This window comes from Diabrotica virgifera, chromosome 4, assembly GCF_917563875.1.
Source record: "Diabrotica virgifera virgifera chromosome 4, PGI_DIABVI_V3a".
Classification (NCBI taxonomy): Eukaryota; Metazoa; Arthropoda; class Insecta; order Coleoptera; family Chrysomelidae; genus Diabrotica; species Diabrotica virgifera.
The window spans coordinates 54,041,362-54,068,801 of NC_065446.1; the positions used below are offsets into that span (position 1 = coordinate 54,041,362).

Here is a 27,440-nt window from a genome sequence, read left to right on the forward strand (position 1 = left end):
ATTTTAGACCGCTAATACTCCCTAATAAACAACCGTTAAATGACTTTTTCTTTTGTTCTGATTATGGATCGATGGTTGATAACCAAATAGTGGCCATTATTTGATAATATAATAAGTAAATATGGGAGGTAGAGGAGGTAGCTAAAATAGTGTCACTTCTTTTGTGACATTTTTTTATTAAAATTTTTGCACTAAACTCAATAATATCAGCAACAATAACACTTACCTCTTTAACTATGCATAAATGTCAACTTCATAAAAATTGTGAGTTATCTCAGTGATTTGCTAGACTCTTCAATTGTAAATTTCAGCTCCATTTTAAACGTTTTTCATAACTTGTGTATTTTATGAAGAATGTTCTTCTTTTTCTTACAGTGCCTATCCATTCCGGATGTTGGCGATCAGCATGGCTATCCTAACTTGGCTTTCGTTGGTCCGCTCTTTCCAAATACCTAGCGTCGAAGAATGAGTTGAACAAGCCACATCTCTGTTCATTCTTCATAGCATGGCCAAGATATTCTAGTTTGCGCTCTTTGATTGTATTAATATTCTCGCATTCTTGAGGCGTTGAGTTTTCCCAAAGAAGCTTCGGAAAGTGTCTAGGCCTCTACTCGGCATAATAAAATAGAAAACACATAGCATCTGATGATAAATATTTTGATACAAAGTGGTAAATTGTGACTTCATCAATATACTGACTGAAAATATACTTCATCATTACGAGTGCTTATCTCGTTTTTCCTACGCGTTGTTTTATGGTATGTGTATCTGTCTAGCCTATCAATCGGGTGTTGGTTAAACCGAAGCACAGTATTTAATATTTCGTGCTTACTGAAGAATGTTCCTCATGATCCAATTACGATGCAAATTCACAAAAGGAAATTAAGAAAACTGTTGAAATAATTTTTATTTCGTTTCTATAAAACATACAAAAATACATTTTTTACAAAAATATCTAGTAGGAGTGTATATTACATAAAACGTGAGACTCACTATGCTTCGAGCATCTGTTTAACAGTCTAATTCTTAGTTTTTATTATAACAACAAATAGATCACGCATACCAGTCATTGCTAAAAAATAAATACGAAATATTGTAACGTTTGATCACTAGCTGCCCATAATATTTTGGGCAGCTCTGCTTTCAAATACTACCCTACAAATTTAACTAGAGCTGACTTAGAAGACACCGTCACCGGTTGGGTCATTTAACCATGGGTAGTTATTTGGACACCTTACGCAAGTTTGGAGATTGATAGTTTCTCCGGGTACTTCGGAAGAAGTAAGCTTACAGCTATGAGGTACCCAACAGGCTGGGATTCCTTCTACTACACACTTTTCCCTCCATGGTTCGAAGTTCTTGGCTTCGGAGACGGTTCTAGGATTTTGGATCCATTGGATAACCTGTGTCATTGTTACAAAATATACATCATTATGGTTTGAGAGAATTTCATCTATCCAGTAAAGGAAAGCATCCAAGAATTCGGGATTATTTTTTAGCCAAGCGGCATGGAAGTAAAGACCCAAAGGAGCTCTGTTTTCATTGTAATGCCTATCGAAATTATAATTTAAGAAGTTATAAAATTGATCTCCAGTAAGAATGTTGGAACATGAGTCAACCATGGCACAACCTGGCAAATACTCATCATTTTCAGGATCTTCTCTTCTATCTAGTTCGTTAAGTACCATTTCCCATACTGCATGTGATCTTGTTGGGCAATTTTGGAGGTTTCCGTGACATCTGTGTGGCATTCTAAAATACATAGTATAGGGCCATAGTGGTGGGTTATTTAAGGGTGCGGTGATAGTGGAGTCGTATAAGAAGGCTTCTTCTTCCATCATAGTAAATTGGTTGTTACCTCCTACTCTTAGATAAGGGGCTCTTACTCCTACTACGCTGTTATCGGTAATATTGGCGAATTTCTCAGTGATGACTCGCATACCTCCCATTTCTTTAACCCAGTCATTTACACTGGCGTTGGACCAGAAGTTTTCGTCATCATTGTGCCTGCAACAATATGAAAGCACCCATCAAAATAATGTGCAAAGTTAACAGGAAAAAGTATAAGAATTATGAGTTTAAATTCAATTACAGTCAATAGGTACCATGAGTGACGTGGAATATTAAACTTATAAAATAGCTATTGAACTGTAATTGAATATGTTAAACCTTCGTTTATAGACAACAATGCGATATGCATATTTAAATTGATGTTATTATACGTATTGGATGTTGTTTAAAAATTAATAGTTAAATAATATTCATGTTACGGGTAAAGTTTGATTAACGGATTACCCGGGTAAACTGAGTAAATGCAAATGTAAAGCTGCTGGAAATCTTGTACTTAACTCCAAATGCCAGAGCAGCTTGTTTTGTTTAAACAGATAGATTATAATTTTTTATTTCAAATGTGAACACATCTGTTTTTGGTTGCATCCCCCCTCTCTCTCTCTCTCTTGTCGCTTCCTTATTACTGAGGATCGTGATTTCTTCCAATATTCCTAAAAATTTTTTTCATTGGTTTCTATCTTCAGCTGCTCTAAGAGCTTCGCATCAGCAAATTTTCCTACCAGCTACTGTTACTCCACACCGGCATATCCTTCTAAAGCCATGCTTATGAGATGCTCACCATAAATGTTGAATAAGTCAGGTGAAAACACGCATCCTTGTCTAATACCTCTCTCGGTCTTGAATTGGTTTGAGAACTTCTGATCTAGTCGTACTGTTGCTATATTGGACTGGTACAGATTTTTAATCAGTGTCACCAGGTGCATTGGTGTGTCCATTTATATTAAAATGGACCACGGATTTATCCAGCTTACCCAATCAAATTCCTTTTGGTACTTAATGAAGCATGTAATCATAGGTACTTGAAATTCCCTATATATTTTAATGAGTTGTCTCAGGTTCAGGATTTGTTCCCGTGTACTTTTACCCTTTACAAACCCCGATTGTTCCTGAGATATCCCCTACTAGAAAACAATTATAAAAATGCAGTTGGTGACATGTACCAATCAGGTTAATTTATATTAGTCCATAATGTATCTAGGTGTATGCACCACATGCTGATAAGAAAGAGGATCAGATACAGTTTTTTAATTTACAATTCGATTCAGTTCTATGATCTACAAAATGTAAGATATAACATTAATAATAATAAACTTTGGTCGATTTGGTGGTGATTAATACAGTATCATAATTACCGAATAGAAGACTGTATATGTTTATATAAGATAAATGAATACAATTAAAATGAGAAAAATATCGTATCTGGCCCACATTCTTCGAATCCATAAATAGTCCCAGCACACGTCATCATGCAAGAAAGAGTAGAGGGAAGAAAAGGCCTGGGAAGAAAGAAGAAACTTCTCTAGACAATTAAACCAGTTATGGCAAAAAATCTGATTCCAACATATCAATTTGGATTTACGAATAAGCACTCAACAATCGACCAGGTGCACAGAACCATATTATTGAAAGATAATTAAAAGAAAAGAGAGGCTGTTTAAATCTTTTCCTTGATACTGCACAAGCTTGGGACAAAGTCTGGCATGCATATTTAATAATAAATTAAAAAATTTTTGGTTCAAGCAGTACATAAATGTGCGGCATTTAAGAATTAAACAAGAAGACTGTCTTTCAGACTAAAAAGAAATTATGAAAATCGGGCTGAATGGAACTAAATCTGTTCATGTTAATTTTATGTACCAACAAAAAAATACAATATTTAGTTATAATCAACAATATCCAAATACCATATGCTAAGATACTGCTAGGTATGATGGTATAACATTAGATGCCAAATTACGCTCGAAGGCTCACGTCAAGGAAAAAGGGAAGAACTAATTACAAGATTTAAAAAAATGTATTGACCAGTTGAAAGACACTCCACTCTGTATATCCATTAAAAGACAATACTTTACAAACAAATATTGAGACCTGAATGGATTTATGCCACTATGAGGGTGTGCTAGACCAAGCAGCAATGTAACATAATACAAAAATAATATAAATATTGAAGAGGACAAAGCTTTTTGAACTAGTTTGAGTGATAGTGAAAGAGAGCACAGTGCTTGTGCGTATGTGCATGTTAGAATAGTGCACTATCTTGTTAGTTTTGATAAGGCGCTATGAGGTAAGTTTTTAGTTTTAAGGAGCAGTTGTAATATAAGTTGAATTTATTTTTTTTATTGTTTTTACAAATAAAAGGCAGACATCGAGCAGAGTTCTTAATTAAATCTTGGCCGAGAACTTTCGTTCTCAGAACATCGTCAGGGGCATTTGGTCAAAAAAAAAGAAAGCTATCCAGCACATCTCGGAATGTCGTAGACATTTTATAAAAATAATGCAAATACCACACTCTAGACACAGTAGAAATAGATTAAAATAATTGTTCGGGGGCTACATTATCAGCTCCAGCCCAGTGGCATGTTATCTAAAGAGCTCGGACTCCATGAAAGCGACTGAAGTCTAGAAAAAGCGTCCTCGGAAAAGATATTACTGGGATAGACCGAATATTTTTCTCTTCGCCAGGTTCAATGATCTGGTTAATCTCTATACTTGAAAACGTGGAAAACTATTAATAGGCGAAGCAATAAAGCACTAAAATCGGCCTAACCTCCGAAAAAAAAGGACAAGACGGATCTTAATAATTCTTTTTTACATTCGATTCGTGAATGCGCCACGAAACTTTGTGACCCAGAGCTATGATATATATTGAAAAACTCCATACAAAAAATACATTCTTAAAGTGCATCTCAAACAGACAATAAAAAAAATCAGAACTCGTCAATTATCGGTGGAAATGAGTTCAGTTTTGTTACTCACGTGTTTTTGAGGTCGCTGAAAACGAATATGACGTCGAAAGTAACCTCCAGAGTACCTGGTGCCCAGGGTACCTACTGTTTACCTTGATTCTCGTCCCGGACGTCGAAGAGTAAGGTCACTGCGTGCACACCCCACTCTTACCGACGAACAGCGAGAAGCCTGAGAGCACCAAGTGCTGAAGAAGCGGCGCACGGTTAGCCCTAAGCTATTAGTTTGGAACCAGCGTGAAAAACCAACGACGCTTGGCCGTGTAAACCAAAAAGGTAGACGGATTACTGGGTTTCAGAGGAATACTCTGGCCCTGGGCTCGAGCGAGTTCGCTCGCCCCGAACTCTACCTAGTGTTCACATACGGTTACAAGAACAAGTGCGAGTAAGGGGGCCAAACTAACTGCGATAAAGGCTTTCAACGAGGGACCCACCAGCAGCAGGGTAAACTGCACCCATCAGGTAATTATAGTCACTGTCTTACGCCGGAAAAGCACGGAGGGGTGGACAAGCCACCTTTATCCCTGGGGTTTACCCCCCAGAACACCTTGAGGCTGAGGTGCCCTCCGATCGCTCGACTTGCATCCTCACCCATTTGTAATGCCTTCTTCTGTAAGGTCAGTCAGCTCCACCCGGTCGCTTCGTCCTCGGACGACGACCTCGACAAGCGTTGCCACCACCACCACCACCACTACAGCCACCACTACTGCCAACCAGTTCTCTTCCTTACATCAGGAAGGCACTGTACCCCCAGCCAGAGGTTACAACCGGCTCACGGCGGAGCTAGACCTCGAGACGCTTAGCGCGGAGATGGAAATCGTCCGCAACAAGTATCGCGAGGCCTACCTTCGCATCGAGCAGGACGACGCCTCCAACCCCCTTCTGCAGCGATATGCTAATGATTTTCCGCCTCTAAGAACACCAGCACAGGCTGGTCCTCAGCGACAGAGCGCTCGGAATATTCACGGTGCCATACCCAAAGTCCCAACTCAACCGTCTAAGCAAGCACCCAAACAACCGAAACAACAATCTTCTCAACAGCAACCCTCTTCTCAACCACAAGCAACCATCAGCACTGAAAACAATCCTGAACCGAACGATTTCGTCTTCCAAAGAAGACAAATAAGACAAATGTCTTACGCCAATGCTGCAGCCAATCCACGCCCCAAAACCCAAGCCAGAAATCAAAACGTCATCAACGCCATAAACGATCCCACACTGTCCGAATATCTAATCAAAGATCTCCCAAAAGATCTTTGTAACAAACGTACCTTCTTTCGGCAAATAAATGCCACCACTCTTTTGTCCAACAAAATTCACTCTTGCAAAGTCCTCTCACATGGAATCGCACATCTTCGACTTTTTAATCCTATAAATGCAGGGGATATCGAGAAAGCAATCCACACAGCAACTGGCCAAACCATGGTTACGGTCCATAGCCGTAGCAGAAATGCAAACACTTCCGCAAAAGAGCCCACCTATCTCCTCTGCATAACTGGAATCGACGTGGATTACTCCGAGCAGGAGGTCACCGACTTGCTCACAGAACAGCAATTCCCAGTCGAAAGACTGTGGAGAGTCAAATCCTATAAAACAGGCAAGGACTCCAAAGTGATCAAGGTGGTGACCAAATCCTTGGAAAAATTCACGTCAGCACTGAGCCGAGGCATAACTCTAGATGGCGAGATCTATAATGCCGAACTCCCTCATGGCTCCGACCCTACAATACCCACTCCAAAATATTGCAGCAAATGCTGCATCAACGGACATTCCATCGACGAATGCCCACAAAAAGCATTCGTCTGCCCCCACTGCGGCGGCAACCATAAATCCAGCGCCTGCACCAAACAGCAGGAACCAAAATGCCCGAATTGCGGCGGTGACCACCCCGCATATTCCAACAAGTGTCCTCAAAGACACACCATCCCCTCCGCCCAACATGAAATTCAGCCACTTACGATCGAAAGATCATTCCCCCCTTTCGAACTCCCTACAGAAACAAAAAACATCTTGTCTATTCAGACCGCTCTGTTGCTTAACTTGTTGCCTGAACTTCGTGAGCATATCGCTGCAATCACGGCTAATCTGATTAGCCAAGTCTACGACCACTCGACAGTGGTCCACGGGTACGGGAGCAATGTCACGGTGACATTCCGCTCCAACCACTAAACACCCTCCCTTTATGGATTTCACCCTAGGCACAGTCAACTGTCAGGGTCTCTCCAAAAAGAGACCCCTCATCAAGAATATCCTGTCGAAGCATAACATCCAGATCCTCGCACTCACAGATACTCTGTCGAAAAACGATCCACACTTCGCAGGATATTCGATCATCCATCGAAGCCGCTGTCAGGTTTCACGTGGGAATGGTATTCTCGTGAAACACGGAATACCGCACAACACACACACATTCCCACAAAATTTTCGTCCACCTGATGTGGACTTCCTGGCAATTGACGTGCACATCCCCAACAACGAAACCCTCACGATAGTCTCTTACTACAAACACCCGGGTCAACCACTCAACAGGCATTTGCTAGAGTACTTTTCGAGGCTCGGCAAGGCTGTGTTGATGGGTGACCTAAATTGTAGACATACACAGTTTGGTGATCACCATCAAAACCCAGAAGGCATCCGCCTCACGGATTATCTACTAGACCTTCCCATTTCAAGAATCACCAACACTGAATTCACGTTTTTGAACGCCAATGGGGCCTCTATTATCGACCACATCCTAGTTACTAGTAACATTCTGGATCGGTTCGGGGATAGATGCCACATAGGCGATTCGATAACGTCAGACCACGTACCTCTTCTTGTCGACACCGACATTCTCACTCCAAAACAACCAAACCCTCCAAGATCTATAAGAGACTATCGTCACGCTAACTGGACTGAATTCCAAAACTTCATCACACAAAATCTCCCAATGTTAGGCGAACTCGATACTAACGATAGTATCGACACCAGTGCAACCAATATCGAGAACCTCATCACTGAGGCGATCACGCACGCAATTCCACTCAAACAAATAACTTATACATCACCGGCACTTCCACAATACATCATTGCCAAAATTCAACAAAAACGACGTCTTCTACGTCAATACAAGGCCAACAGAAACCCACTAATCAAAACAGAGTACAACCGAATCTGTGCCAGGATAAAGAGGGAGATATCTGTCCTAACGGCTCGCCGGTGGGAAGAGACTACCTCAAAACTGGACTACAGAGACGGAGGTAAATTCTGGCAAAAATTCAAAGTCCTAACAAAACAAAAATTATCTCAACCATCTCATCTGTTGGTCAACAATCACATAGTCAATTCCCCAGAAGGGAAAGCCGAAGCATTCAAAAATTCGCTTCAAAACAATTTTCAAACGCCAGATAACCCGAACTTTGATCGCATATTTAAATTCAACACAGAATACATTGTAAATGTTACTCTCAACCACCACATTCCAGTCTATGATCCTATCATGGACCCCCTCACAGACAGGGAAACGGAGAGCTTTTGCCAAATCGGCAAAAACAGCGCTCCCGGACCTGATGGCATCAACCGAAGGTGCCTCAAAAAACTTCCAGAGAGTATCATCCCTCTTCTAACTAAAATATTCAATGCATGTCTCAAAAACAGCCATTTTCCTACTCCTTGGAAAGTGGCCAACACCATCATGCTTTTGAAAAAAGGCAAACCCCCAACCGACGTGGAATCCTACAGACCAATTTCATTAATCAATACTCTGGGTAAAGTTCTTGAGCTAATCCTAAAGGAGAGGCTCAATAACTTTCTCGAAAACCACAATATCATACCAAAATTCCAATATGGATTCCAGTCAGGTAAATCTACCAAACATGCATTAATAGATTTCACTACCAAAGTCACTCAAACCATCAACGATGGTTCTATCGCCATAGCCACATTTCTGGATGTGCAGAAGGCTTTCGACCAGGTCTGGCACGACGGGCTTGTTCGGAAACTTCTGGACATCGGGCTTCCATTGCAATTTACCAAAATTGTACACTCCTACCTCCACAACCGTACTGTCAGAGTGAAAATATGCGATCAAAAGTCCACCCCCTTCACTCCACAAGCTGGAGTTCCCCAGGGTTCAGTCCTAGCGCCGCTGTTGTACATCATCTACAACAGCGACATCACTAACCAAAATATCCCAGGTACTCGGCTGTTTCTCTATGCAGACGACACGACTCTGCTCTCAACTACCTCTCGATACAACCCAAGACTCCTCTTCAGAAGAGCACAGGCTCTGTTGGACGGTGTCGGCGAATGGTGTTGTAAGTGGAGAGTCACGCTCAACGCGAACAAAACAACAACAATTGTGTTTCGCGCCCCTACTGTGTCAAATAGAATCATTCGCAATGAAGACGACCAATATCCTCTGAGTTTGTTGGGAGAAAGGCTTGTTGTTAGCCCGACTGTGAACTATTTGGGAGTACTGTTTACCAGAACTCTCAACTGGGACGCAGATCTAAAGGCAACTTTAGATAGGGTAAGGAACAGGGCCAGACTTCTCAACGCTCTCTCGGGAAAAATTGGCAAGACACACAAGAAGACTCTCATTCACACTTACAAGACCTTTATTCGACCCGTCATGGAGTACAAATCATGTATCTACTCTCTTTGCTCAAGACAAAAACAAGAGAGGTTGTTGAGGACGGAGCGCAGAGTCTTGCGTAGATGTAACTATGAGCACTGGCGATATCCCTCAAACGAAATCCATAACATCTCGAACATCCCCAAAATCACCGAGAGAATAAACTCTCTGAACAGGAACTTCACAATCAAAGTAATCAACGGCCCCCCTTCCGACACACAAGAATCTCTCAAATGTTCCTGTTCATCTTCCGGCCACGTACTCTACCGAAAGCCCAAACGCAAAAAGATTCACGTACCGTCCGCTCTAATGCAAACATGCATTGACGAACTCCCGGTAGAGTACGAAAACATCCTTGAGGCTACCCCGTTAGCCTTCCGTACCCACCTCTAACATTTCCTCTTCCTTACCCCGAACAGGGAGAAGTTGGTTTTTTGCGGTTTCCCAACTTCATTGCACAATTATACCTGTTCGTCCCAAGAAAATAGCCGCAACTATTTTCTCCACTCGAACGCTCACTGTCCACGCTGCGCTCAAAGCCACCTCCTGACCGCCGACGAGGGACGCAGGTTCGCCTGTCGTTGTACAATGGTTTCTAGGGAGCTTGGTCGAAAGCAAAGCACGGACAGTACACGTAAATGTCTATGGAACCAACAACAATCCATCAAACTTTCTTCTCTGTTGACTTCTGGCCTTCTGGACAACACCGTCTGGCATAACCCAGGATCCAAGAACACCAGGACACGGCGCTTGCCCCGGTGTGGTTTTCGGACTGTTTGCTTTGCTGCCAACACAATACATTCACCTCAAACCCTGAAGAGGACAAAATCCTAAACGGGGAAGCACATTGAACGCATTTCTTCTAAACATTATCTAGACAAGCAAATCAAACAATGTGGCATGGCATGGAGTTTTCGCAAATTCATTAAAAAATTAGTCACAAATCATTACTCGGGGGGTTTTGGGGTCGCTAACAACGAATATGACATCTTAAGTGATCTACGGAGTCCTGGTACCAAGGGTACCGACTGTTTACCTCGTTTTCTTGAGTTTTCGGAAAATTCATTAAAAAATTAGTCAAAATTAATTAGTTGGGGGTTTTTGGGGTCTCTTACGACGAATATGACATCGGAAATGATCTCCGGAGTACCTAGTGCTCAGGGTACCTACTGTATACCTCGTCTTCTGGAATTTTAGGCAAATTCTGTTAAAAATTTGTCAAAAATCTTTATTCACGAGATAAACAGTAGATACCCTGGGCACCAGGTACTCCGGAGATCACTTCCGATATCATATTCGTCGTCAGAGACCCCAAAAACCCCCGAGTAATGAATTTTGACTAATTTTTTAAGGAATTTGCCGAAAACTTCAGAAATCGAGGTAAACAGTAGGAACCTTGGGTACCAGGTACTCCGTAGATCACTTCCGATGTCATATTCCTTGTCAGCGACCCAAAAACCTCCGAGTAATGATTTTTTGCTAATTTTTTAATGAATTTGCCGAAAACTCAAGAAGAAGTAGGTACCCTGGGCACCAGGTATTCCGTAGAATACTTCCTATGTCATATTCGTTGTTAGCGACCCCAAAAACCCCCGAGTAATTATTTTTGACTAATTTTTTAATAAATTATTTGCCGAAAACTCCACAAGACGAGGTAAACAGTAGGTACCCTGTGCACCAGGTACTCCGGAAATCACTTCCGATGTCATATCCGTCGTTAGTGATCCCAAATCCCCCCGAGTAATGATTTTTGACCAATTTTTAAATGAATTTGCCGAAAACTCTATAAGACGAGGTAATCAGTAGGCACCCTGGGCACCAGGTACTCCGGAGATCACTTTCGACGTCATATTCGTTTTCAGCGACCTCAAAAGCCTCCCGAGTAACAAAATTGAACTCATTTCCGCCGATAATTGACGAGTTCTGAATTTTTTTATTGTCTGCTTAAGATGCACTTTAAGAATGCATTTTTTGAAGTTATACTTCTTTACCGGCGATAGAGGGTTTATATGGGAAAACCTAGCGACCGGGCGCATGCGCATTATAACTTTGTTCTGATTGGATGTTCAAATGACATGTCAAAAATTATTCAATATGGTGGCTGTGGCACAGCTGTAGTTAGATTATTTATGGTTGTTGCGTTTTAAAATTTGTGTGAAAAGAAACAACAAACAAAAGTTAGTTAATAGTTATACTGCCTTTTTAAATAGTTTTCATATACCTATATTTTTGGACTTTTGGACTATTTTGGACAAGGAAAACTCATTCTAATTTGGTAAGTACCTAGTTTTTATTATAATCATATTGTAATTATACATTTGGATTAGGTTGAAATACATACATTTATTTTCTCAAGATTGCGGATTTTAGAGAGAAATCCCAAATTGGGCTCGATTTTTAGTTTTAAATTATGATTTTTTGGCGTAGATTTATTTATCTAGTAGGTATGTAATGCTTTGATTTACATACTTAATTTGATTACCAACAAAAGTTCTACCAATCTTCATCTAATATATTGTTTTCTTACTGTTTTGTTATATTGTTATATTTTCTTCCACAAAATTTAAACTACATAATTTTCAAAACAATTGTCAAACAGTAAAACGTTCAGTTACCGTATTTTTCCACATGATAAATAATGTGCGATTGGACGAGTGAGTCTACGCTTCGATTACGAGTCAAAGCGGCACGAAATTCAAGGGTTCAATAATTCCCGATGCAAGTTTTATTTTTTTATTTTTTTATGCATATTATGATTGTAAGTATATTTGTTATATAATTTTTTTTTCAGCAAATGCGTATTTAAAATTTTTGCCAACAATTATTATCGTCCAGAAATCATTTTTTCTTTGTGGCATTTTTCAATGTGTTTGTGTGCGTTTTATTCTTTTATTTTTTAAATTTTTGGTATAGTCTTAAAAATCACATAATATGTAGTAGAAGTATAACTTCTTACGTGCGTACAAAGTACACACACATTCTTGTTGTATGCAGTTTTTCAATATTATATCATGGCTCGGGTTCACAAAGTTTCCTGGCACATTCACGAATCGATTGCAGAAAGGATTATTAAGATCCGTCCTGTCCTTTTTCGGAAGTTCAGTGCTTTATTGCTTCGACTATAATAGGATAAGGACGAGGTCGCTAAAAAATAAGGCAAAGTGAGGGAAAATTAGACTACTATGATGTAAACTATGATTATGGGGAAATACAGAATATGGCACATTTTCTTATATACAGAAATTGTCAACATCAGTGTACCTTCGAAGATTTGTGACTCAATAAAGATGGAATCGACGTAGCATGATACTGGATACTGGACCAACATTATTTGAATGGCATGTCCGGAAACAATAAAGTAAAGTAAGTAGTTATAACGAAAGACAAACAACTTATGCACCTCTCAAAATGTAAAGAGCTAGATATATCATCTAGATCGCTGGTCTGAGAATCGTACAAAAAAAAATCGAGAATGACTATATGTGTAAACACATCAGTGTTATAAATGGAGAAAATCTGAAGAAAAAAGTAGCACATCCTTTATAGAGCAGTGGCTATATTATAAACGAGTTATAAAAAATTGAAATCATAAGTAGTGAAAAAGTAATTTTACTATAAACGGTAATATTTTGATTTCTTGCTAGTACTTTCTAGTTTGCAAAGTTATTGCTAGTACTTGCAAACAGATTATTTCCTCTATCTTTTTTGACATAAATGACTGGATTACTGAAGATCTAAATCTGAAGTCAGAAATTCTGAGTAACCAAAGACTCAATGTGCAAATCCAATATGGGATGGTTATTTTCACTTTATTCTTCTTTATGGTGCCGAAGATTGGACTCTTAATCTTGACTTAATTATTAACCTGAAAGCCTTTCAGATGTGGCTTTTTAGGAGAATTTTAGAAATACCATGGACCGATTATAATACGAACGAAATGGTGTTGCACAGAATGGAAAAAAACAAGGATCTTTTGACCACCATTAAAAGAAGAAAGACAGCATATTTGAGACAAATACTTAGAAATGATAAGTACGAATTGTTGCAGTAAAGTAACATGAAGTTGTAACATGAAATCTAAGGAAAAAGGAGTCCTGGTAGACGACAAATACTCTGACTGTAAAACGTTCGCGACTGGTCCATGGTAAAACATACAGACGGTTTTAAGAAAAGCTGGAAGCCGAGAAAAGCGGAAGATAGAGATGAATTTGCAATGAATATAACCAACCTTCATTATTGAACTCAGCACTAGAAGAAGAAGAAGGCCCATAGTGACATATTGTAGCGAAGTATAGACAAATATGGAAAAGGAAAATGCTCACAGCCATATATGGAGACAAAAACACGGTGGAAGGTTAGGTTTGTTCGTCGCAAACAGGCAGCCAGAGGAACTGTATTCCAAGCATCAGTCGCTTCTAATGCCTCCTCTACACATCGGCAGACGTGTCCGCGGACGGCATCTGCGTATGCATCCGCAGATGTGTGGGTGGGGTAATTTGATCGTCTGTTGTTTACCTCGGACCTCTACGACGCATTAGTTTTCGCAGTGAATTCAAAGTAGATATTGCGTCACCCGAGAATTAACACAGACTGAACGATTTACAGATGTGTACCTACAGATGTGTGGTCAGCGCGTGATGATACATAGGCAGATGCATCCGCAGACACGTCTGCCGATGTGTAGAGGAGGCATAGGCACGTAGAGTAAGATGAATCGGACACGAGATGAGAATGGAAAGAAATGGGAGGTCAAAGATGATCCTAAAACTGGGCTTGATCACGAAAAGAAGAAAGGAAGAACCAGATGAAGATGGTTTGACAGCGTACAGAAAGATATGAGTAATGAGGGGATTATTAGCTGGGAAGAAAGAGTAAAAAACAGGGATGAATGGAGGAGAATAGTAAGTAAATTTAGTAGTGCAGACATTGAAGCGTAAAATAGGTTTTTACCTCCGAAATTTCTTACTATGAACCGATTAACATGAGATTTTGGAATTAGGTTTATCTTACCCTTAACTTCAAAAGTGATGTTGAACTTAACTCTGTTTTTATTTTTAAGTGGTGAAAACAACCCCTTTAGTATGACATAAAACGATTTAAATATAGAGTAAACATGATATTTTACGTTCACTATCTTAATTATCATATTGTTAACCCTCTTTCAACCCCTTTTAAAACAACTCCTACATAGAAGAAATTTACAAAAAATTAATTTTGTTTGACAAGAAGACTTAAATATAGAGTAACTAATAATTTACGTTCTCCATCTTAATTATTTAATTGTTAACCCCTTTGGATAAACCAAAAATTTCTTTGGATAAACTAAAAAGGATTTAAATATCGTTCCACCTTCTCGAAAAAGCTATGCTGGAAAATCATATGCTCAAGTTCTTTAACCCTTAAAACTACCCCTAAATTAAAACATTGAATATGTATGATTTAGTTTTTGGGCCATAACTACTTCAATTTTGAAGCTATCACTTATAAAAAACCATTTTGAAGGTAATTAAAAGAGCTACAACTTTTTTCTTTATAATATGTAGTGAAAAACCTTTTATTTTGAAACGGTGAAGGGTTAAAGGGCTCGAGAGATACTGTGGTTGCAATACCGCGCGCTCTTTAATCAATCATATCTTCGTCAATTTTTATGTGAGAGAAAAAACAAACAAACCAAAATTTTTGCCAAAAAAAACATATTATTTTGTTATTACACTTTTTTACGTATCTTTTATTATTTTTGAGATATTATGAAAAAAAGGTGGTTTTTTTAAAAATTCGAAAATTTTTTTTCTTATAATCGTAATTTTTTCAAAAAATATGTATTCCAAAGCAGCGAAACTTCTAGAATCCATCAAACTCTTTATATGAAAGTTTATTCTAGACCATTAATTTTAATTTTGGTGGAAATGGCACTTACGAAATCCATTGATTTAAAAAAAAACATTAGATGTTCCTCTTTTTTTCATTACAGCTCACTCATTTTACGTACAAAAGACTTTTAACAGTGCTCATTTTAAAGCTAATTTTAAGCACTATAAAATCCTGTTTCACTAGCATGCATAAAATGTATTCGCTCTCCGCTAGATGGCATTAAATACATCGATTAAATTTCACACAAAATAAAAAACGGCTTTGATCTTTAATATTTCGCTTAATATTGCATTTAGAACACTCTTTAAAACACCAATTTGTTCTTTTTTTTACCTGCTACAATTTTGTTCATTATAATATTATCGTTAAAATGCATATTTTTGGAGATATTTGCAAAAAACTGTTGAAAATCGTGAGAAAATTCCGAATTTTCAATTGCCAATAACTTGAAAAGTATTGGGTTTTTGAAAAAACTTTATACAACATTTGTTGATTAAAATTAGGTCTTCTATCTTAATCTGAGGTTATTTAAAAAACAAATTCCATCGCCGAAAAGGGGTGGCAACCACCCCCAGGGTGAAAATCGGGTTCGGGTCAACATCTCTTTTGAAGTTTAGAGTAGGATAAGCCTAATTCCAAAATTTCATGTAAATCGGTTTATAGTAAAATATTTCTGAGCTAAAAAGCTTCAATAACTGCACTAAAGGAGCATGATGGGATAAGAGGCCACCCCATTTTATACAAGGTTTGTAATATATCAGTATCATCTTATTCTATTATATTAATAATTGTGTTTTTAGCCCTAGACCTTCAAAACCTGTTGTTGAGCTTTGTAAATATGAAGTATTTAAAACTTTTCCTCAGACAAAGACAAAAAACGTCGCGTGGTTATATATTTCTAAAGAACTGATGTTGTCATAAACGAGGTTCTTAAATAAAAATATATTAGAATACCAAATTGAAATGTTTAAACTTACGATATTGAATGTACTGCGATTTCGTGACCTTTTCTATGCATTTCTTGGACTGCCGAGTAGTTGGTGTACTTGTGAGACACGAAGAATGTAGCCTTGATATGACAACCGTTGGGGTTTTTCCGTTCACCGTTGAAAATGTTCTTGTATAGACCGATGTTGTTATTATTTATGGCGTCGTCAAATGTGACAGTTATCATTTGAGGTACATCTTTGGCTGGTAAATCATTGGGAATGCCTGTACCGTCCTCTGAGCAGAAACAATCAGGGAGAACGCATACTGCGGGGTCGCAGGGTGGGGCACTATTGGGGTCACTATCGATATCTGGAAACAAAAGAAATAATAATTAGTTGTATGTAGTTTTAACATATCGTATAGTATCTTTCAAAATATTTTATAAAATCTTAATTATAAACTTCAAAAACAAAGTTATTTGTATTTGAATGGTGTGGTTTACTTTCCGGTCCAGGTAGAAATTAATAAATTTTAAGCTATTGTACTTTTAATCATTATAACTGCTATTCAGTATGTTAAGTAGTCGAAATTAACGATACTACTCAAACACAAATGACTTGGTAATAGGATTAAGATACGGTTTTCTAAAATATGTAAAAACTAGTTTGTGCGAAATTTTATGTTTGATAATTAGCTTATTATAAAATTAACACTTATTTGTAGGTTAATGGCAGCCAGATCACTTTAATGAAATAGTATTATATAATTGGATAAAACTCTTAATAAATATTTTTACACTGGAAAATAGGGTTTACTGTAAAGAGACCGAAACCATTAGACCGAAAGCAGTAGACCGAACTCATTAGACCGAAAAGCACTTTACCGAAACCTCACTAGACCGAACAGCAGAAGACCGAAAAGCAGTTCTTTTTACTTGTCGCAGTAAAAGAGAAAAGACTGGTAATGTAATTACAACTAAATGTTATTTGGATGGTTATTATAAACAGTTAAAACGTCACTCTTCCCTTAATTTAATTTTACGTTTATTAATTTGTTTAACGGATGAAAATTATTCATATTAAACTATACAGAGTAACAATTTACACAGTCTATATATAAAATAATAAAAAAATCCAAGAAACAAAAAGACAGATATACAAAATCTTAGCATAATTTACTGCAATATTTTTAAATTTATGTACCATTTCGGTCTAATGCTGTTCGGTCTAGTGAGGTTTCGGTAAAGTGCTTTTCGGTCTAATTAGTTGGGTCTAATGATTTCGGTCTAATTGTCGTGTACCGGAAAATAGTATACAAATTTCCTAAGAGGAGAAACGTTTTTGTTGTTAGCGAAAAATATAATCCTTTATAAAAAGTTTTCCTTGTTCTAAAACCCCATGAAATCAATTACCCAAGTCAATCCTATTCAACTTTAAAAAATGCTTCATTTTATAATCAGTTATATTCTCCTACTTATTCTTAGAGCTCTTATTAGGGTATGGTGACACTATAAATATTGTTATCTTGCCTTCTCCATTGCTGCAATTCTCTGTCAGATGGACGGCTTCATGTAGGGATTTTACTTCCAGAGTATTCATTTAACCCTCCAATCCTATTGGTGATCGTCCTCTTGGTCTTCGCTCTTCTACGTTTCCTTCTACTACCAATAATTTCATGGTACCCGTTCTTCTGGCTATGCAGCCGAAGTAATTTAGGTGTATGATCGGTTACATTTTTTTACTAACCTGTCTTTTAGATGAAGCTCTTCTAGAATTGACCGGCTGGTTTTTTGTTCTGTTCAGGACACACGCGTGGAATTTTGACACATTCAGACTAGTTATACATATTCAGAATATATGAAGGGTACAGGCAAAGAAGGGGCTGTGTCATATCATATTGCACATATCCAGTATTATCTGTACGTCAATCTACCCCATTGATTTTATAGTCTCCGCTGGTAGACCATGGACCACTCTTTTTTTTTGTTTCTTGAGTTGGCTCAGAGCCTTCTCAACTGCTCGTAAAATCATTATTTCTTCCTCTCTAATTGCATGTTTTTTTGGTACTTATGAATGTTTTGAAGTGTTTTTGCATAATTTTGAGCAAAAATTTTTCCAGGTCACTACAATGTGTTTATATTTTTTCCTTTTGCAGATTATATGAATTACTTTTTTTTTTCAAAAACTTTCCCAGCGATCATTTTTTACTTCTATTACAGGAGCGTATATTTTGTTTCTTATTGTAATATAGTTTTCACACGCTTGTTGTGTGTTATTTAACACATATTCCAAGTAAGATTTTTTTATATTTAGACTTCTATTTCACTTCTTTGCAGAATCACAAAGGGAATATGACATAAAATTAGAAGTAATGACAAATATTTTCTTGCTATTATTTAGGATTACCTATTATTTAGGATCATGGACGTTAAAAACCACAATGCTAAAACAAATTAGAAGCATTCGAATTGTGGTGCTATCGACGAATCCTAAAGATATCGTGAGTTTTGCACAGTTCCAATGAAGATGTTCTTCAAATGATGAATTCAGAATGTCTGCTCGTAAGGAACATAAAGAGGAGAAATACAGAATACTTCGGCCATATAATTCGAGGACCTAAATACCATCTGCTTCGCCTTATAATACAAGAAAAAATGGAGGGAAAGAGATGTATTGGTAGAAAGAAACTTTAACGGCTGCGTAATATTAGACAATGACTTGGCTCCACAGTAGAAGAATTATTTCGCGTAGCAGCTGATAGAGAAAGGTTTCAGGAACCTGTAAACATGATGACGACCAACGTCTGAATACAGACACGGCACCTAAAGACAAAGAAGCTTTAGAATTATGATTTTTCTAACTCATATATTTATATTCTATTTGTCATAATCTACAATTTTCAAATAAAGTTGTCATAAATTTTTGAGAAATACAAAAGAAACAGTACACACGAAGTAATCAGAAGCAGATGATTTATATCACATGACCTCGTCTTAAAGGAGTAGCCGGATCTGTAGTAATCTCCCAAGATTACTAACGCCCTAAAGGAAGATCACGACCAAGATCGTGAATAGTGAATAGAAAGTCTTGATGGACAGTTGATTATGAAGATAATTTCAGATACAAAATTAACCTATCATTTTTCCTATACTGGTTATTACTTGCAATATTTGACAGCTATAATTATTGAGGTACACGATCCAAGCAACGGTTATGAATTCATCTGTTAATATTGAAAGAACTACGCAAATTAATAACAACTAAAACCTCTATGTTACCTACAGTGGAGTCGGTGGATTCTTTAATTATTAAAAATTTAAGGCCAAAATCTCCCATTTTAAGAACTTTTCACTTCTTCTTGAATTGTCTAAGGGTTTCATCAATATGATATATTGAATAATACTGGCGATATACAGCATCCTTGCCTTAGCCCTTTAGTGGTTTAGCATCCGCTTTAAATTTTGGGTGTCGAATTTCCATATAGTTTTTTAAGTGCCTGTATAATAGATACATTTATGCTGGTATTTTCTAGTACTTCCCATAATCCATTAATGGGGACCGTGTCATAGGCCTTCATTAGATCTACCATGAGTAAATGGGCTCTTGACAGTATTTTTTCTATTTCTTGAGTTATACAGAAAACGTTGTCTATTGTGGATCAACCTGCCTTAAAGCCGCTTTGTTCCTCTGATTCGTATTGATGGTACTATTCACATATTAGATCTTTTAGAATTCTTACCGTACCATCGTGCTATAGTGTGCTATAGTGTGCTAGTTACGGTAATACCTCTGTAGTTATTTAAATCTTGTTTACTACCTTTCTTATGTATATATGTTATCCATCCTTCATTCCACGTATGCGGTTCTCTGTTTAAAAAGTCTGTTCATTAATGTTGATATTATTTTGGCTATTTTGTCAGTACCATTTTTAAGTAGTTCTGGAGGTATTTCTTCCGGCCCTGGGGCGCGGCCCATTTTTAATATGGATAATGCTTTTTTGGTTTGTTCTTTATTTATGCTAATTGGCTGTCCGGTGACCTCGACTATATTGTATGATGTCGTCCTGTATTCTGGTCTGTTTTCTACCAATAGTGATTTTTAATGTTCTTTCCATTTCGTTGTTGTTTTAGGGTTTATGACTGTTTCTTCTATTTTGTAGGTTCGTACTTACTTTATAACTTGTACACTAAGGGAAAACCCTTACTTTATAATATAATATTATGTATCCTAAAATGTATATAATTTAAACATAAGTAGGTCGTTATAGAGGTGTTGTTTCTGTAATAACAAACAAAGCGAAGCTTGACAATGTAGCAAATTGATGTAGTTTGTTTGGGTAACCTTGCGAATAAGAAGCGTTACTCACGTATAATCTAATTTAAAAGTCCAAGATAAAGGAAGACATAAAAAGCCCGAGGAGGGGTTAAGTAGGGATTATTTTTATAGTTAGAATTGTTCGAGATGGGTGTCTGAACGGCCACCCTGTGAAACAACACCTCCTTAAACCCTACGCTTATGGACGTTGTATCTTTAAATAAAAGTATAGTGTAGAATCAGTGTTTTGCTAAATTCTAGAGTTGGTCCTTTTCCCGTCCCTTAAGGACCAACACCACAAAATCTCCAAGCTTCTCTAGATTTTCTCCCTCCGATGTATGTGTCCAACTCCTTATATTATTTATATTATCTTATTTTTATAAATATTTATACAAGCATCTACAGAATGTTTCGTTAATAAAATTTCATGATTGTGTCTCCCTGTAGAATGGGCCACGTAACTCGATTAGTTACACAAAAATAAACGAAAGTCGTACCAACCGGCTCCCGAACCGACGAAGACAAAATACCTTCAGGTGTAAAAGTAAGAGTAAGAGTGGTTCTCTCTGTTTGTCAGAATCTGTATCGCGTGACGTAGCCGTGTTTACGCATTGCCAGCGGATTTGATTTGCATATCCATATGTATAAAAGGCGAGATTCTAAAAAGTGAAACTGATCTCAAGACAGATATAGCTACAAAGGTCGAACTGATAATGCTTGCTGAAAAGGGTAGTACCGTCAGTAGCGTGCATCTCTTAATAGAATATCTCTGCATAAAATAAATTTAATATTCAAATATATAGATCAGACAGGTTGATCACGTGATTCCGCAAAATCACAGTCGTGTCATTGGCTGCCTTTCTCGTTTGCTTCATGTCAATCGCTTGTCGTATAAACAAGACCGCAAATCTCATAGTTAAAGATAACACACTGAACTGAATATGTCAAAATCAGACGTGGAGTAAGGCAAGGCTGTATTTTGTTGAGGCAATTCCTTATAAACAAGATCATACATAACAATCAACAATATAGATTCAACATAAACATAAAGAAGACAAACCCTATGTTAATTAGCAATAAAAAGATAACAACAAAAAAGTCAACTTTACTTTAGCCAAACTGACGCACTATAACTATCCCGTCAACATAATATATGCAAAATGGACCGACAACTTAGAGATACGACAATCGCAATGGACGGCAATCGCATTATAAACAATGTGTTCTGGGAAAGGCCAGATGAAAGAAGGTCTGTAGGGCGGCCTAGAAAAAGGTGGAAAGATGCAGCCAAAGAAGATCTAGAGAAAATGGGAGTGCGACAATGGGAATTAGTGGCACAGGACTGACAAACATGGAAGGCAATAGTAAACGCGGGAAGGACTCACGAAGAGTTGTAGCGCCATTGATGATGATGAATTTAGAGATAAGAGCACGCATTGAAAAAGCTAGATCCATCTTAGTCGGAAGGGGGCCTTCTTCAAGAACCACAACCTCTCTTTTTTACATCCCCTCTGTCCTTTTATGTGTTGTTGAATCGTGGACCTTAAATGAAGATATATGCAGAAAATTGGAAGAATTTTAGATGTAGATATATTGTAGAATACTTAAAATCCAGACAGAGTCACAAATAGAGACCCTCAGAAGAATGAAGAAGAGCCCAGAGGCACTTACAAGCATCTCGAAAGTTACAATAGTTACGACACGTTGTGCGAAATGAAGCAAGATGGATATGCACTCCTAAATCCTAAAACCAAGAAAGAAAATTTTTGAAAGTGAGGTCCAGGAAGAATAAAAATATCCTGGTTGAATAAGCTCAGTTTCAGTTTAACGTCAATAGAGGATTAAAACAGCAAGACTCCCTGTCAGTAGACTTATTCAACCTACTACTAGAAAAGATAATTAGAGGAGATAAGATCCAGACAAGCGGCACGATTCTGAACAAAAGACAACAGTGCATAGGTTTTGCACATGGCTTGGTCATCTGTCAATGACACGCTCTTGACACGCTCAAGAATAGAACTTCATCTTTTAAATCAAGAAAAAACTATACATAATATATGAGATGGGAAAATTCAGAATGAAGAAAATAAATAGATCACTGTAGACGAGAGGGTATAAATTTGAGAAAGTAACAGAATTTGAGTATCTTGGATTAACAGTTACAAATAGAGGGTGCGAAGAGTGAGAAATAGATAAACGGTTATTGAAAAGTAGCAGAGCAGTAGGATTATTAAGCGCAGTGTTAAAAGTAAGAAATATGTCCGGGGCAGCCAAGATTCGGACTTACGATACAATACTGATAGGTCTGGATCCCGCGTCTGAAAAAAAGTTGATTAATAGCAAGCTGAAAATTTGTTAATCGCTTAAGGGTGTCTAGTCGGATAAACTTTGATATATGGGAACACTGGAACAGGGGAAGTTTTAATTGTGGAACAGGTTAAAAATTTGGAACGGTCAGACCACGAAAACATCACATTTATTTTATCCGACAGAACAGACTTAAACTCTCCGAACATAGATTAAACTCTCATGCAAAAATCAGACTGCTATTTATCACCTATCATAATTCCTGTCATTTGACATATTTTACATGTTCCACTGATTAAAACGCCCATTTGGTGATAAATAGCAGTCTGATTTTTGCATGAGAGTTTAATCTCTGTTCCGAGAGTTTAAGTCTGTTCTGTCGGACAAAATACATGTGCCGTTTTCGTGGTCTGACCGTTCCAAATTTTTAACCTGTTCCACAATTAAAACTTCCCCTGTTCCAGTGTTCCCATATATTAAAGTTTGTCCGACTAGACACCCTTAAGCTATTAACAAATTTTAATCTTGCTATTAATCAACTTTTTTTTCATACGCGGGATCCAGACCTATGAGACTAATGGTGTTGTAAGCATGTGAATTTGGACGATGAATCACAAAAAAGAAAAAAACTAGAGGTTTGTGAGACGAAAATCTTGAGAAATGTTGGTGGTGGTATAAAGAAGTCTAACGGGGAATGGCGCAGAAAAATAACCAGGAGCTAATGGAGATATATAAGAGATCCAAAGTAACATAGAATCAGGGTGTACAGAGTTAGATGATTGTGACATGTTTCACGAATGTTACAAGAAAAAAACGACCTAATAGTTTTGCCATGTTGATATCCAACCTTCGATAAGAGTACCTTAAGAGCACACAGTAGCGATCAACAGGTAGCAACAAACGCGGTCCAGGATAGTAAATGTTCTGCGAACTTTCAAAAGTGAGGCAACAGTGCGTCGATAATTCTACACTGACAGTGATGTTTATACTATCAAAAACAATAATTTTTATACACATAGGCGCGAAATGTTGCCAAGTCAGTGACGTTTGATTTCTTGTTATAAAAAAATCGATTTTTAGTAGTTCCAATGTGGCACAAAATCTAAGCACGGGATAAAAAAATTGATTTAAAGAAAGTGTATTTGTGTCTTTCTTAATGGCGGTACAGGCTCCTTTTTTTCAATATTTTATTTAGTTATAGAGTAATTTCCACATACTAACATATTTCTGAAATTGGGCTCTGTACCGCCATTCTTTATTATATTACAAATATGTGTGCCAAATATCTCGACAAAATATTCAAAATTAGAGCCGCAATCTTGGAACGCGTTTGTTGCTACCTGTTGATCCCTACTGTTTGCTCTTAAGAAGAAGGTTTTGCAAGCAGAAGCACAAGACAAGAAAAGAAGAGAGAGACAACGAAGAAACTGGTTTGATGCCCTCCTGACTGACATAGTGAAAATGGGAACAAGAAACTGGAAGACTATCGAAGCCAATGGCCTGTAAGCCCATCTTGCCATATGCAGGATGTTATATTTAAAATAAGGAATTTCGTATTGGTTACAGTTACATGGTACACTGTGTATAAAAGTGTTTCTGAAAACATGCGTAACAAAAACTATGAGTCTCTATATTCCAGCGTTTTTTCGAATACGCCTTCATAATTGTAATCGAATTATTATATACACACTGTATATATAACACAATGCGAACAGTGCCATTTGAAAAAATTTGTATCAACAAATGCTATAAAAATTAGTATGTTTATAGATTATGATATTTTGTAACATGGAAAAACCCAGTTTAACTTTTATGTACATCACTGGTCTTTGACATATTTCATAAGGAGCAGCTCAGCAGCAGCATTTGATAGTAAAATGAGGCTAGCTACATTCCTGAGATGGAAAGTGGTCCGGTATGTTGGGGCCGCCTATGCTTCTGATGATGATGAGGTGTTTGTTGTAATCCAAGGACGACGAAAGCGGTTACTGATTACATTTTAGAAGCAATATTGCAAAAGTTACCATATTTATTTACATATTTCATGACGGGAAGCACGATGGAGTTCAGAATCCAAGAAAATAATATGGATTTTAATTAAGATATTACTTTTGATAGGTCCTGGCTTGAATAGAGCGTAAAGAGCTTACCGTATTATAATTTATAAGTAACCTATTTGCAGTATAACAAACAAGAACAAAAACCGCTGAACGCGGTAAAAATGATTAACTATTTAGATGGGAAATAAGCCATAAAAACTATTAAATAAAAATAGTGGCGCACACAATATTCCAGCTACAAAAGATCTGATATGAATATTACGTGGCGCAAAAATATATTTATATTTTGATAGAAAATAAAATGATATTCTTATTTTGAAAGATTTTTGCTAAAGTTATAGTTATTTTCCTAACGAGTGCAGAAAGTCATACTTTTCCGCACGCGACTGCAGTTTGCCGAACGACACGAAGCAGGAGTTCGGCAAGCAGTCGAGTGCGGAAAGAGACTTTCTGTAAGCGTTAGGAACAATATTGTTTCTACGAATCTTTAAAAAATGACCAAATCTTAATCAATTAATTTAATTAGTATGATTATTTCATTCATAGGGGATTCTGACCAATAGAAAGCTACAGAAATGCAAATTAAGGTGATAGTTTTTGATAATATCCCGTCGTCAAGTATATTACGTCAGATGCCCATCGTTGCTACGAAAAAATACATTCAGTGACATTAATGACAATTAATGTTTTAAAAGTTATAAAAGTGATGACTTTCAACCGTAAAATATTTTATAACAACTGTGTGTTTAACAGTACTAATTTGTACTTACATAAATAAATTAAAATAAAATTTTGGTTTTGAACAGGTTTATTCATGAAATAATCGCAACAAATTGCACTCGATCTCTAAAATTAATATAGAATTTTTGCCCTCGTGACATTTTGACATAATTTCACTCGCCTTCGGCTCGTGAAATTAAAACTGTCAGAGTGTCACTCGGGAAAAATTCAATAATTTTAGAGCTCTTGTGCAATTACTACTGATTACTTCATTCATAGGGGATTCTGACCAATAGAAAGCTACAGAAATCTGAATTAAATCGATAATTTTTGATAATTGCCCGTCGTTAAGTATATTACGTCAGATGCCCTTCGTTGCTACGAAAAAATACATTCAGTGACATTAATGACAATTAATGTTTTAAAAATATAAAAGTGATTACTTTCAATCGTCAAATATTTATAAAAACTTTGGGTTTAACTGTACTAATTTGTACTTACATAAATAAATTACAATAAAATTTTGGTTTTGAACAGTTTTATTCATGAAATAATCGCAACAAATTGCACTCGAACTCTAAAATTAATATAGAATTTTAGAGCTCTTATGCAATTACTACTGAAAATACATACACAAATTAATTCTTTGACAAGGTTGTCAAAACCAAAGTTTCAGCATAATTGGTTAGCATGACGAGGGTCTTGGTTTCCATGACGACGATTCAAAACCACTGTTATTGTCTACTGATTTGACTTTGGAATATTATGTCAAAATTATTTTATTTCATCGAATTCTCGCGTTTATTTCATTAAAACATGAACACAATAATATATATGTGAAATAAATTAGTAAATAATATCTAAATATTAGTTTATTGCATGTATTATAATTACTTTAAGGCCATATTAAAATATCAAAATTAACACGCGTGCGGAAAAGTAAAACGCGTGCGGAAAAGTTACACCGTGCGGAAAAGTTACACTTTCTAAACTAAAATGCGTGCGCGAAAGTAGACATTTTTTGCACGCTCGTAGAAAAAATTCACAACGAGCTTCAAACTGCAATTTTTATCAAAGTTACCGTTTTGTGGCGCGTTTTACTTAACATTTTTTAGTACAAATGTAGCAAATACTATGAAAAAATTTTTCGAAATAAAACTAATTTTATTTTCGATCAAAATTAAATTATATTATATCAGCTCTTTAGTAGCTGGGATAGTTTGTGCGCCACTTATAATTTACCGCGTTTAGTAACTTTTATTCTTTATCAGGAGTTTTTCAAATTTTTGCATAAATTAAATGTATGGACGTAAATGTAATGTTTATCGATTACGCGTTAAGCATTATATACATGGTCGTCGTTGTCGCATTATTGCCCAAATGTTCTATTAGTTACAACACTAAATTTGTGATATAGCGCAGTCAATGAGGGTATTTAGCTCCGAATTACTTCCTACTACATCGATTTACTTGATATTTTCATAGTAAGTAGTAACAAAAAAAAATGATCCTTATAGAAGGGTACTACCCTGTAACGTTTCAGCATAGGATTTTGTGCACCTACTGAGTAGGTGCATATGGCCTGACAATCACTACGGTATTTTCAAGGGACAAATAAACCTGACCATCTGTTCCATTCAAACTCTTCTTTTAGGAGAGCATATATCATTTGGTAGTTTAAAGCTCAAGAAACAAAGTCTACCCTATATAATATGGCGCTTTTTATCTTGGGGGAGGGTCCCACTCCTCCAAGGGCGTGGAAAAGTTTTTGTCAAAATATCCACAGAAGTGGCTATAGAACCTAATTCTA

At 37.0% G+C, this 27,440-nt stretch overlaps 1 protein-coding gene across 1 annotated transcript in view; it reads right to left on the reverse strand.

Moving 5' to 3' along the window:
• Positions 1-890: 890 nt before the first annotated feature.
• LOC114331912 (chitin deacetylase 1) overlaps positions 891-27,440 on the reverse strand; it is a 157,624-nt gene continuing 131,074 nt past the window's right edge. Inside the window, exons 4-5 of the mRNA XM_028281613.2 lie at positions 16,278-16,599; positions 891-2,007 (exon numbers count right to left, since the gene is read on the reverse strand). Of these exons, the coding sequence (XP_028137414.1) occupies positions 1,179-2,007; positions 16,278-16,599 (1,151 nt within the window). The 3' untranslated portion in view covers positions 891-1,178. The remainder of the gene's footprint in view (positions 2,008-16,277; positions 16,600-27,440) is intronic.